At 46.2% G+C, this 12,167-nt stretch overlaps 2 protein-coding genes across 2 annotated transcripts; both read left to right on the forward strand.

Moving 5' to 3' along the window:
* The first annotated feature begins 997 nt into the window (after positions 1-997).
* LOC117840338 (nucleobase-ascorbate transporter 6) lies at positions 998-5,201 on the forward strand. The gene is made up of 14 exons (XM_034720843.2): positions 998-1,562; positions 1,733-1,830; positions 1,950-2,126; positions 2,218-2,318; positions 2,409-2,484; positions 2,561-2,620; positions 2,713-2,897; positions 3,037-3,133; positions 3,277-3,363; positions 3,469-3,527; positions 3,630-3,721; positions 3,921-3,998; positions 4,100-4,260; positions 4,734-5,201. Exons 1-14 carry the CDS (start codon positions 1,463-1,465, stop codon positions 4,950-4,952), a joined length of 1,590 nt encoding a protein of 529 aa, XP_034576734.1. The 5' UTR covers positions 998-1,462; the 3' UTR covers positions 4,953-5,201.
* A 1,518-nt stretch (positions 5,202-6,719) lies between these two features.
* Positions 6,720-9,280, forward strand: LOC117840340 (ras-related protein Rab11C). Its single transcript, XM_034720845.2, has 2 exons — positions 6,720-6,917; positions 8,435-9,280. Exons 1-2 carry the CDS (start codon positions 6,753-6,755, stop codon positions 8,915-8,917), a joined length of 648 nt encoding a protein of 215 aa, XP_034576736.1. The 5' UTR covers positions 6,720-6,752; the 3' UTR covers positions 8,918-9,280.
* Positions 9,281-12,167: the final 2,887 nt, after the last annotated feature.

Here is a 12,167-nt window from a genome sequence, read left to right on the forward strand (position 1 = left end):
GCACTAACAACATGGCCGTGTGTGGTTTGTGTCAGGATCAAGATCAAACAGCGCACAAGCTTATTACCTGCCCACAACCTCGTTTAAATTACTACGTTTACATGTATATAAACATTTTTTTTGAAAGATTCATGTATATAAATATGATATCTGTGTCGGTCGGTCGATTGATTCCTTGCTGCTGAGATGGATGAATGAAATGGTGAATGGATCGTCCCCACCCCCAGGAATAAACAAGAGGGAGGGACATGGGGGAGGTTCCCAAGATCCTTTCCTTGCAACTTTCGCCTTGCTTTCGCGACCTGCTCGAGCCCATGTGGGGATCACTCGTTCCCTGGGTCCTCCGAATCGAGTGTCCAGGTCTCCGTGTGGGGTCCCTAAACCCTTAACCGTAACGTAATAATCTCTTCGCCTGGAAAAAATGGCCGTCTAGAACAACCATCAGTAAGGACACGTTCATCATGCCAATGGATCGTATGCCATCCGTAGTTCGTAGATGGTCACATGCTCGTGACGAGAGCATCCATCGATGGCGTCCAGCGTGGTGCTCCCGTTTGCTCACCGGACCTCAGAGCCTCCCCCTCCCTCTCCGTTCACCCCGGCGGTTCGGAGCAATCGAGTCCCGCGAGGACACCTGCGCGCAGCGAGCATGATGGTGTTGGCTAAAACAGCGTCCCCTCACCGCGCCGCCCGCAACAAACAAACCAACGGCCGCCCGGGTCCCAGCCACGCCGCCCGGCCTCTCAAACGGTCAAACTGGCGTGCGCGAGAGGCCCGTGTCTTTGAACGTACGCGCCCGGAGCAGAGGACGCTCGGAGCCAGCCAAAGGACCCGGGGTGGAATGAATGATGGCCTGGCCGCAGTAACTCTCGGCAACCACCGCGCTGCGCGTAGTACGACACCCCCCGGCGGCAGGGGATGCGGCCGTGCGTGCACAGAGGGGGAGCTGGTGAGGATCACATGGAGGGAGCCAGGCCAAAGAGCGTGCCCCCGAGTGGAGTGGAGCCGTGGAGGAGAGCCAGTTTGTCTGGCGCGGTGCGTGCGAGCACCCCTTCTTGCCCGGTCACAGAGGCGAGAGAGGGGCGGCCGTCGGTGAGCCGGCGCTGCGTGCCCGGGAATACTTTACTCGGGTGCCGCTCGATGCGCGTGGCAGCGGCCGCGTGAGTCACCGCTGCTCTGCGAGGCCGCGACCTCTGTTCCCTGCCGCGTTGGTGCGCTGCCTCTGCCTCCCCACCCACGACGCACCGCACCGCACCGACCGCTTCAAATCGCGCGTCGCCACCAGGCGCCCGGCACCTCACTCCTCACTTCTCACTCCTCTTCACTTCACTCCTCGACTCCTCGCCTCGCTGCAGCTCGCTGCTGTCTCGCTAGCTCCCAGGAGAAGAGAGACAGAGACAGAGACAGAGAGGCAGGGAGACGGGAGAGGAAGCAACAAGCCAACGAACAAAGAGCTCCTGAGATGGCGGCGCCGGCGCCGAAGCAGGAGGAGCTGCAGCCGCACGCCGTCAGGGACCAGCTCCCCGCCGTATCCTACTGCCTCACAAGCCCGCCGCCATGGCGTACGTCCTCTTTCTCTCCGCTCCTCCCACGCTAATCCCCTCGTTCACATTGCTCTGGTCCTGTACCCTGCCGCCGCCGCCGCCGGCTTCGCGCATTGCTCTTGGATCTCTGTCTCGGACGAGACTGACGCGTGACGCCGGCCTCCTCCGGGTTCCTGTTTGCAATGCAGCGGAGGCCATCCTCCTCGGGTTCCAGCACTACCTCGTCATGCTCGGCACCACCGTCATCATCCCCACCGCGCTCGTCCCCCAGATGGGCGGCGGCAATGTACGTTCCCGACTCCTCTCTCGCTATCCTTTTCTCTTTCTCTTTCTCTCCTCACCGCCACGGCTGCCGCGCCGGAGCCTGACAAGAAAGCTCGCTTTTCCCCCCCTTTACTCGGGCAGGAGGAGAAGGCGCGGGTCATCCAGACGCTGCTGTTCGTCGCCGGGATCAACACGCTGATCCAGAGCTTCCTCGGCACGCGCCTCCCCGCCGTCATCGGGGGCTCCTACACCTTCGTCGCGCCCACCATCTCCATCATCCTCGCCGGCCGCTACAGCGGCATTACCGATCCCCACGAGGTAACCTCGCCTTCCTCTTCCTCCCCGGCCCACCGAGCCTTTCATCGTTTCAATAGACTTTGGTTTTAATCTGGTGGACCTGTGGCTGCAGAAATTCCTGCGCATCATGCGGGGGACGCAGGGAGCGCTCATTGTGGCCTCCACCCTCCAAATCATCATGGGCTTCAGCGGCCTTTGGCGCATTGTCGTCAGGTTGGTTTCAGGTCCCAGTGTCGGGATGAATTCATCAGTGTACCTTGTCTCATCCCATCTGTGCTAACTCCTGTTCCTTCGATCTTGCAGGCTGCTGAGCCCGCTATCTGCTGCTCCCCTGGTCGCGCTTGTCGGATTTGGGCTCTATGAACTGGGATTTCCAAGCGTAAGTCTTTATACATGTACGTTAGACCTGCATGAATGTAACAACAGTGAGATAGTAACATGAATTTGCCCTGCAGGTTGCCAAGTGTGTTGAGATTGGTCTTCCTCAGATTTTACTGCTTGTGGCTCTTTCTCAGGTATGATGCATCAGGATGGCTGCTGTGTGATTTTAACCGTAAAAGTAGCTGCATCCTTGAGAACGATGTGTGATCTTGGTTTTCTCTTGCAGTACATACCGCATCTGGTCCCGTTACTGGGTACTGCCTTTGAGAGGTTTGCTGTCGTAATGTCCATTGCCGTTGTGTGGCTTTACGCCTTCTTCCTGACAGTTGGTGGCGCGTATAAGAATGCTGCTCCCAAAACCCAATTCCATTGCCGTACTGATCGATCTGGGCTTGTTGGGGGCGCTCCATGGTAATAGCATGCATCCTTTTGCATGTTCCTTCACTACTTAAGAGAGCTTTATATGTTTGCATACATATTCTGAATGCTACATCCTGCAAAGAGCCTGCTTCGCCGCTAGATTGATAGATTATTCATCTACAAATTGCAGGATAAGTGTACCTTATCCATTTCAGTGGGGAGCACCAACCTTTGATGCCGGTGAAGCTTTTGCTATGATGGCAGCTTCCTTTGTTGCTCTTGTGGAGGTATATTATTCAGATGAACCCATGATTTTTTTTGAAGGAAGAACCCATGATATTTATTAGAACCCATGATATTTATTTACAGCTTTCTCATCCTAGATAGTACTGCATATCATCAAGTTAATACTCCTTACTGCATGATGCAGTCTACTGGTGCATTCATTGCTGTTTCACGGTATGCCAGTGCAACTCCATGCCCTCCTTCTGTCATGAGTCGTGGCATTGGTTGGCAGGTACCATCTAAATTTCTCTATTTGCAGTTAGTGTATCTGAAAATTTGAACGACATGTGAGCATCTAACTGTCTTATCTAATTAATTTGTCTATCTGTCATTCCAGGGGGTTGGCATTTTGTTGGGTGGCTTATTTGGAACAGCTAATGGATCCTCTGTATCTGTGTGAGTAGATTCTAGATGACTGCTACAACTAGTTTTTATAGTGTGATGATGTGATCTGAATTCTACTCAGTATTGATCTGAGTTTGCATTGTTCTGAAACAGTGAAAATGCTGGGTTGCTCGCTTTGACACGCGTTGGTAGCAGACGTGTTGTGCAGATTTCTGCTGGATTTATGATATTCTTCTCCATTCTTGGTAAGCCTCTGCTTTTATGTGAATTATGTATTCAACTTCTGGCCATAATACTGTGTTAAGTACCTAGCTTAAAGCCTGGAACTGCTTAAGTTTGTTACCTGGACAAATACAATCGAGCAGAGCAATCCATACTATGCCCCTGCACTCCTGACAACAATCAACTGTATCTAATGGTAGTGATTTTGTGCTGCCTTTGTAGGGAAATTTGGAGCTGTTTTTGCATCAATTCCTGGCCCAATTATTGCAGCTATATATTGTCTTCTCTTCGCATATGTTGGTATGTAGCACGAAGCCACGAAGTAAATTGTAAACATCGTATATTTTTTATATCAACTGGTTGAATAATGATAGAAGCAATGCGTTCTGCTGTACAAACAGGTATGGCAGGTGTTGGGTTCCTTCAGTTCTGCAACCTGAATAGCTTCCGGACAAAGTTCATCCTGGGCTTCTCTTTGTTTATGGGTTTGTCGGTGCCACAGTATTTCAACGAATACACTTCTGTCGCAGGCTTTGGTCCAGTACACACACATGCCAGATGGGTAAGATCAAGCTCGAATCAAATTTTGGTTTTCTTACAATAAGAGCAACAAGCTGACAGCTTGACAGATAGTTCTACCAAATGCACATTCATGCCGCCTTGCACTGTGAAGTTAGATATTATTTCATGGTGGTTTACAGACATCATGCTCCTTTGATGTTGTAGCCTGGTGCTATATTTGATTTTTGTGTATAATAGTTAATAACCAAACATCACATGTCAAAGCAAGTGTTTTGAGTATTGCCTTCTACTCACTCCGTCCCAAATAACTATTCGTTTTGGCTTTGACTTTTCTAGAAACATAACTTTTGTTACGTATCTAGACATACATACATCTAGATCCATATTAAAAGTTTTGTATCTAGAAAAGTCAAAACGAATAGTAATTTGGGACGGAGGGAGTAGTAGTTTTAGTGCTTTGATACACTGAAGAGCTGCAACCTAACTGCTGTTTTCTCTTCTGCTCATGTCCAGTTCAACGATATGATCAACGTGGTATTCTCCTCCAAAGCATTCGTCGGAGGCGCTGTAGCATATTTTCTGGACAACACCCTGCACAGGCGTGACGGCACCGTGAGGAAGGACCGGGGGCACCATTTCTGGGACAGGTTCAGGTCGTTCAAGACAGACCCGCGCAGCGAGGAGTTCTACTCCCTACCATTCAACCTCAACAAGTTCTTCCCATCCTTCTGATCCGCAGCCGGTAACAGAAAACGGGAAAAAAAATTGTACGGTTAGGTCGTTGACGAAGTGATTTTGGCGATGCCACGCCCACGCTGTTGTCTCTCCTATATTCTAATGTACCTCCTGAGTTCTGAATCTTGTAGAGCTCAGCTTAACTATGGACGGGATGGAGGAATGGCTCGGTATTTTTGGATGTAAATTGGGTTGGATTCCCGGTTATGTCAATAAACTGAAAATGCCTAACTTCTTTCTACCTCATCAATCGTTCTGATGCATGTATGTTAGGGGGTGTTTGATACTTATGTATTAAACTTTAGCAGTGTCACATCAGATATTCGGATGCTATTTAGGAGGACTAAACATGAACTAATTATAAAATTAATTGCAGAATTCTAGGGTTAATTCGCGAGACGAATCTATTAAGCCTAATTAATCCATCATTAGCAAATGGTTACTGTAGCACCACATTGTCAAATCATGGACTAATTAGGCTTAATGGACTAATTAGGCTTAATAGATTCGTCTCACGAATTAGACTCCATCTGTGCAATTAGTTTTGTAATTAGCCTATATTTAATACTTCTAATTAGTATCAAACATCCAATGTGACAGGTGTTAAACTTTAGCGGATGCTCTCCAAACACTCTGTTTCCTGATGCATGATGCAGTGATGCTCTTACTACGGGAAATTTTATCTTCCTTGAGAGTTCAGAGGAATCAGGTAGGCGACAAGCTGAACACATGAGGATGGTCTGAATTCTTGATCTGAATGCACAGTTGCAGGCCATGCTGGAGTGATGGGGTGCTGCCATTTGCAGATTTCAGATGATTTCTGCAGCTCATTGGTGTCGGCCTTCAGGTCGTCAGAGCCGATTGCGCGTCCCTGCTGGAAACAAAAGACGGCGCGGTATGAACTCACACGGCCACATACCACGGTCATGGTCAAATCCAACAGCGTGAATCTACCCTGAACTGTTGATGTGAGGTAGCTGTACAACTAGAACGCCAGACCATTTCAAAGTTCAAACTATTAATATTTTTTAAAAAAACATTGTGAGTGGCACATGATTTTGAGTCGCATGCACGACCTCGTCATCAAGTACCAACCGCTAGCATGCAAATCTTTTCATTTTAAAAAAATAGTACAAGTACAGAGTACTAACGTGCAAACATGTGGGAATTGTTTTTTTTTCGCCTCTTTTTACAGATTACGAAATCGTAAAATAGCCGCCGACGCTAAACGTGATTGATGTTTACACGAGAACATTTTTTTATTTTACTCCATTTGACGCGTCAAAAACACTGAACCCGAGAGATCTGTCGCGCTCTAAAATCCAAACTAAATTCAAATTCTCTGATGGTTCGTTCCTCTGCTGTACTCTGATTTCTTTTCTGACAACAACATTATTCATTAATTATTTTTTTACTTTTAGACCCCCTAATGATTGAGTAATTATTAAATAACTACTATTTCGATCCCCTCCCTACCGCGCGTTTACGCCCACGTCCTCTGCCCGTTTCCTTTCGGTTTCCTCCACCATCTCTCTCACATCATCGTCGCCACCTCCATTCGGGTCTCCGTTCCCTTCGGCCTCCGATCCCTCCACGAGTCCATCCGAATCCGAGGTACGCACGCACGCGCAATTCGCCGCGGCTCTCCCCTCCATTACGCGATCCGATCGATCTGCGCGGCGTCGCGTCGCGTCGCAGTTCCTTCGCTCTCTTATTCGGTGGATCTCGGTGGCGCGCGTGGCTCCTGCAGGATCCGCGGCGGCGGCGGGCGGGCGGGCGGGCGGTGGTCGGCCGGCGATGGCGCACCGGGTGGACAACGAGTACGACTACCTATTCAAGATCGTGCTCATCGGCGACTCTGGCGTCGGCAAGTCCAACATCCTCTCACGGTTCACCCGCAATGAGTTCTGCCTCGAGTCCAAGTCCACCATCGGCGTCGAGTTCGCCACTCGCACCCTCCAGGTAAACCCACTCCCTCCCTGCCCTTGAATCTCGGGACGTGAACGCGAGAGATTTATTGCATTCGATGCGTTCTGGATGCGTTCTGGTCAGAGACGATTGTTTCGGCTTGGGGCTACGGAGACAGAAATTTGGGATAGCTAAATCACTGCGGCTGATGGGTCTATTATAATGATTTGGAGGATGTGGTGCGCTATGCACAGCAAGAGTATCAGCATGTATCAGATCTGTGAAGTTTCTTGTGTTGTTATGAATGATTGTAAATGATAGGTACAAATCAACTTTGTATGGATAATATTTATGCATGCAGAGAAGAAAACTATGAATTATGGTTGGGGGTATATATAGGACTATTTAAATTTTGAAGTCTAGACTAGAGCAGGCGTGTTGCCATGCAGTAAGCAGTATTTGCAGCTTTTCCCTAGTTTTGGTTCTTATTGCAGTTTAAGCTCTAACTGAATGGTCGAATAAGCAGTGAAGCACTTTACATAAAGACTCGCCTGTGGGATTTTCTGTCCTCAGCAAGTAATCTAGTACTGCTGCTCTTTAATGAATATTTTGTCTACACCAATGATTTTGAGTCCACACTTGCAACAGTTAAACTAATTACCACCGTAAAAAAAAGTTGGTTGTATTGAGTTGCATGCACATTGTTGATGTGTCCTTCAGTTTGGAGGTTTCTCAGCTTGTCTGTCTAAACTCCATCCAAATACGCATAATTTGCTGTTGTGCTTGTCAGTTTTGTCTGTGGCTTCAATATCTATTGTTGTTCCCCACTTTTTATTTGGTTGTTTTGTCTCATTATCCAATAACAAGCTGGAGCATAGACTCATTTGCTGGTTGTCTTCTACTGTTTTAAGCTATAATGCTATGTTATTTTAAATTCCTGTATTCTAGTTTACTGACATGATTTTATTCCAACTGGAGAAAATGTTGATATACTGGTGGTTTAATAGTTCTGCCATATGTTGTTTTCGAGTTCACTGATACATTGCCTGGTGTATTTACAAAGCATGCACAATATTGTGTTTATTATCGTTGCTTGCAAATCAATTATGAAACTATCACTTTTGCCAGTGGTAGCAAACTGGTTTGTTCAGACTGGTATGAAAATGAGCAATTGCTCAGAGCATACATGTGTATGTATCTGTATCTTGGCCAGGAATATTTCAGAACAAGGAACTGCCTGGCGAATGGATATCATGACTTCATGAGTTAATGATTGTGCTGGTACCATGTACTCGATTTGTCCTTGCATGTCAAAGGTGGTCTGTTTTTGTCAAGACAAGTTCTTTGATTAATTTAGTACGTATAAGAAATTTGGGTGCTGTTTGACTGTACCATCTTGGCTTTATATTCTATTGTACTGAAAAACCTTGCAATGTTTTGTTGGCAATAAATGATCGTCACTTTTGCTTATTTTTCCGCTTCATTGTATAGGTATTTCCACTGTTCTCTTTCGGCAAGCAATTTAAAATTAAGTTTTTCTAACACTGTCACTGTGTTACTTGTTCTAACAGATAGAAGGGAAGACCATCAAAGCTCAGATATGGGATACTGCTGGGCAAGAGAGGTACCGTGCGATCACTAGTGCTTACTACAGAGGAGCTGTGGGTGCACTTTTAGTCTACGACATCACAAAGAAGCAGACATTTGAAAACATTCAGAGGTGGCTTCGTGAGCTCCGTGATCATGCAGACTCCAACATTGTGATCATGATGGTTGGTAACAAATCGGACCTGAACCACCTGAGATCGGTTCCAGAGGAAGATGGTCAGGCATTAGCGGAGAAAGAAGGCCTACACTTCCTGGAGACATCAGCACTTGAAGCCCTGAATGTTGAGAAGGCATTTCAGACTATCCTCACTGATATTCATCAAATCATAAGCAAGAAAGCACTTGCTGCACAGGAGGCAGCAGGCAGTGGACCTCCAGGTCAAGGAACCACCATCAATGTTGCTGATTCGTCTACCAACACGAAGAAAGGATGCTGTTCTTCCTAGGAGCAAACAAAGATATGTTGATGATGCAAAAGGAAAGTATTATGGATCTTACAACACTCTAGGTGTTATGTAGGTTGCTTTGACTCCTTTTGGCCTGTAACTCTGGTGGGGTTGTAATCACAATTCATACTTGTGCAAAGAAATTCCAATCTCAGGTAGATATGATGTGTAGTTCCGAAATTTTGGTAGAGACTGGTGTTTGGCAGACTTCCTTTGAGAGTGTGTTTTCTTTCAGTGTTCTATCCTAATATAGTCTTTCTACTGAAAAACAAAATCAGGTATTTCTTGTATTTCTACATGAGCTTGTGGTGTTATCCGACATTTTGATTTCTGTGCTAGAACATCGATCCATGTTCCAAACTACACAGCTCATGTGTTCTCCATGGTTTTGGCCATTGTGTTGGTTCATTCACTTGTTGCCTAGACTACGTGTGATCCCCTCCAATATCATGCGTACCATACTTCAGTTTTGTTTTCGTTATGCATCATGATCTGTCTCTGTTATTCATAGTTATTCCATTCAGACAGAATCAGTTCTAACCTATCTACTTTAGCATAATCCTCTTTTCAGTTGCACTGTAAAGCTCCATCTTCGCTGTCAGTAGTGAGCGGCAATGCATAACTCGTGCAAAGTACCTCAACCCCCTTTCAAACTTTTGATATATTCATCTATGGCTTTATATCATTATATCACTCTCACCTGATCCATTTTGCAACGATTTATCCTTTTCTGCTGGGAGAACGACAAGTCATAGTTTGCACAGCATTTTTCTTGTGAACCTTAAAAGATAAGTGTGGCCAGTGTCTGTTACCCTTAACTGTGATTGATACCCCTTGTTTCTGTCTTTGCATCCTTACATCACTCTCAGCTGATTCATTTTGCAGCATTGTTTTCGCTTTCTGCTAAGATTGGGACAGATAATTCAGATGCCCAGTCTCTCCGAAATCAGCTTATCTTACCAGCATTCTCTGGAGAACCATCAAAGATTAGGCTGGCCAATGTCCTTTCAGCGAAATCTTGGTAGAGACTATCGTTCGGCAGACTTACTACAGTTCAGAGCAATGCCGTTTTTCTTTCAGTAAGCTAATCCTAATATGTTCTTAATTATCCGAAAACTAAAATCAGGTTTGCATTTCTAATTCTACATGAGTTTTTCGAAACCTGAAGCACATCCTTCCATTTTTTTTGTGTTTCCACGTTATGTTCTTCCAGGCTGCACAGCTTCCACGCTATTGGCTCATTGTCTCGTTGCTTCAACTACACTGCTTGCGATGTCCCTTCTCACGTGAACAATACTCCAGTATTCGTGTAGCGTCATGATTTGAGCTTATCATGTGGTTCATTGTTGCTAATGCATTCTGACAGAATCAGTTCTCTGATCTCAGCTTTAGCATAAACTTCTTTCCAGCTTGCATTCTGGAACTGCATCTTCGCTGTCAGTAGCAACCATGCTTAACGCTTCTTGCTACGGCGACATTTTCAACCTCTTCATGCATGGCTTATGTCCTCATTCCGCGTTGCCCGGTCTTTCAAATTGCTCTCTTAAGTTGACGTCGAATTCTGCAGATGCCCGGTCTTTCAGAGACCAACCTGCTAACAACAACATTTGAATAGTCTGAAGAACACAAGGACCTTCCAATATAAGGTAGGAAGCACCAAATTCCTTCTTAATCATGGTTTAGCATTTGTATCACTCTCAGCCGGTTCATTTTGCACAATCTATCGCTTTCTGCAAAGACTCCTGCACATTATTCAGATGCCCAGTCTTTCAGAAATGAGATCTGACAGTATTACCAAATCTGAAGAGCATTATCTGAATTCTGAAGAACGAAACGATCGAAAACGAACCCTTGTGATTTGTCAAGTGTGAGTGCACTCCCTACCAACAACTTGTGATCTCCATTTCTTGCAGCTGCTGCTGCCGCGAAGAAGGAAGAACATGTTCTGTCCACACAAAAAAATCAGTCAATCTTTTCAGGCAACGGGCACTTGCATAGATGCTTTGCCGCAGAAAATGGTAGCGAATGATGAGATCGTGCGGGTCGTCCGTCAACTGGAGAGCCTCCTCAAAACCGGATTCGCAGCGACGCAAAACGTTTTTGCCGAATCCTGTTCTGTCCCCTCGCCGAGAATGTGCACGGCCATTGATGATAGAACTTGCTTTCTTCAGACCTCTTTTTTGCAGGCCAAAGCAAAGCAGTTCTAGAAACCTCAGTCTGGCTTTGGCTCGTAGGATCCAAGTCCAATACATCCCTCCGATTCCAGATTTCCAGTGGCAGGCAGCCTTGGCCCTGATCGTGATCTATCATGCAGGTGGCCATTTGTCATGTGCTTTATTTGTAAGGAGCCTCGCTCCCGGGGTTACAATGTTACATGGGTTCTGACTCGCCCCTTCTTGGATTGGTTGGCATTGCTGATCAAGGCAAAAACACTGATCAAATATCAATTGAACCAAGGTAGAAAATTACCCTTCATGATGGATTGATGTGAGGCGCACTTTGGAGAAGCAAGTGGGTGTCTGATGCAAGTGCAACAAGGTGAGCTAACTCGTTACTGGCTACCACAAATTCTTATCCCCAAATGCGCCAATCATGTATGATATGTCGCCAATTTGGTACTCCGATGGTTACATTCTCCCATAGAAAAATGGCTACATTCTGATTCTTTGAATATATCCTATTAAGAAGCGGTTGTGTAGGCACCACCTTGCCTGTCTTGGAAAAGAAGGTCCATCCCACGATCCATATGCTTGTCCTCATCAGGGGTTAGACTCACTAGACCCATGCTGGAAATTCACGTTGGCCAGGACAATAAAAAATACTCACTTGTGGCTGAGGTGCAATCTACCACTGAATATTTATTCCAATTCCTCTCTAGATGCAGGTTTGGTCGGTGTAGGCCAGGGGTTGACCAGGGGATTACCCACTAAATTTGGAGCTAATCATTTTGCTTCCATCATGAGATTTGGGTTGGGAATTTCATGCTCCACGATCTAAGGCGCAAAAGTGAATTTGTGCACATCTTGGTGAGCATGGTGTTGATTTAAGACAACTATTATAATAAGACTCTCTGCATTGCAGTTGTGCAAAATGGTGACAACATGGTACACAGGTGAGATGAGAAAAAGAAGGGCACAAGGTTAACCTTATTTACCACTGCCAAACTAACTCTCGGTTGCATTTTGTTGGAACTGAGTACCAAGGTTAGCTCCAAGAATTACAAATCACAGTCCCTTCAGCTAATACAAAT

This window comes from Setaria viridis, chromosome 9 (genome assembly GCF_005286985.2).
Source record: "Setaria viridis chromosome 9, Setaria_viridis_v4.0, whole genome shotgun sequence".
In the NCBI taxonomy this organism is placed as follows: domain Eukaryota; kingdom Viridiplantae; phylum Streptophyta; class Magnoliopsida; order Poales; family Poaceae; genus Setaria; species Setaria viridis.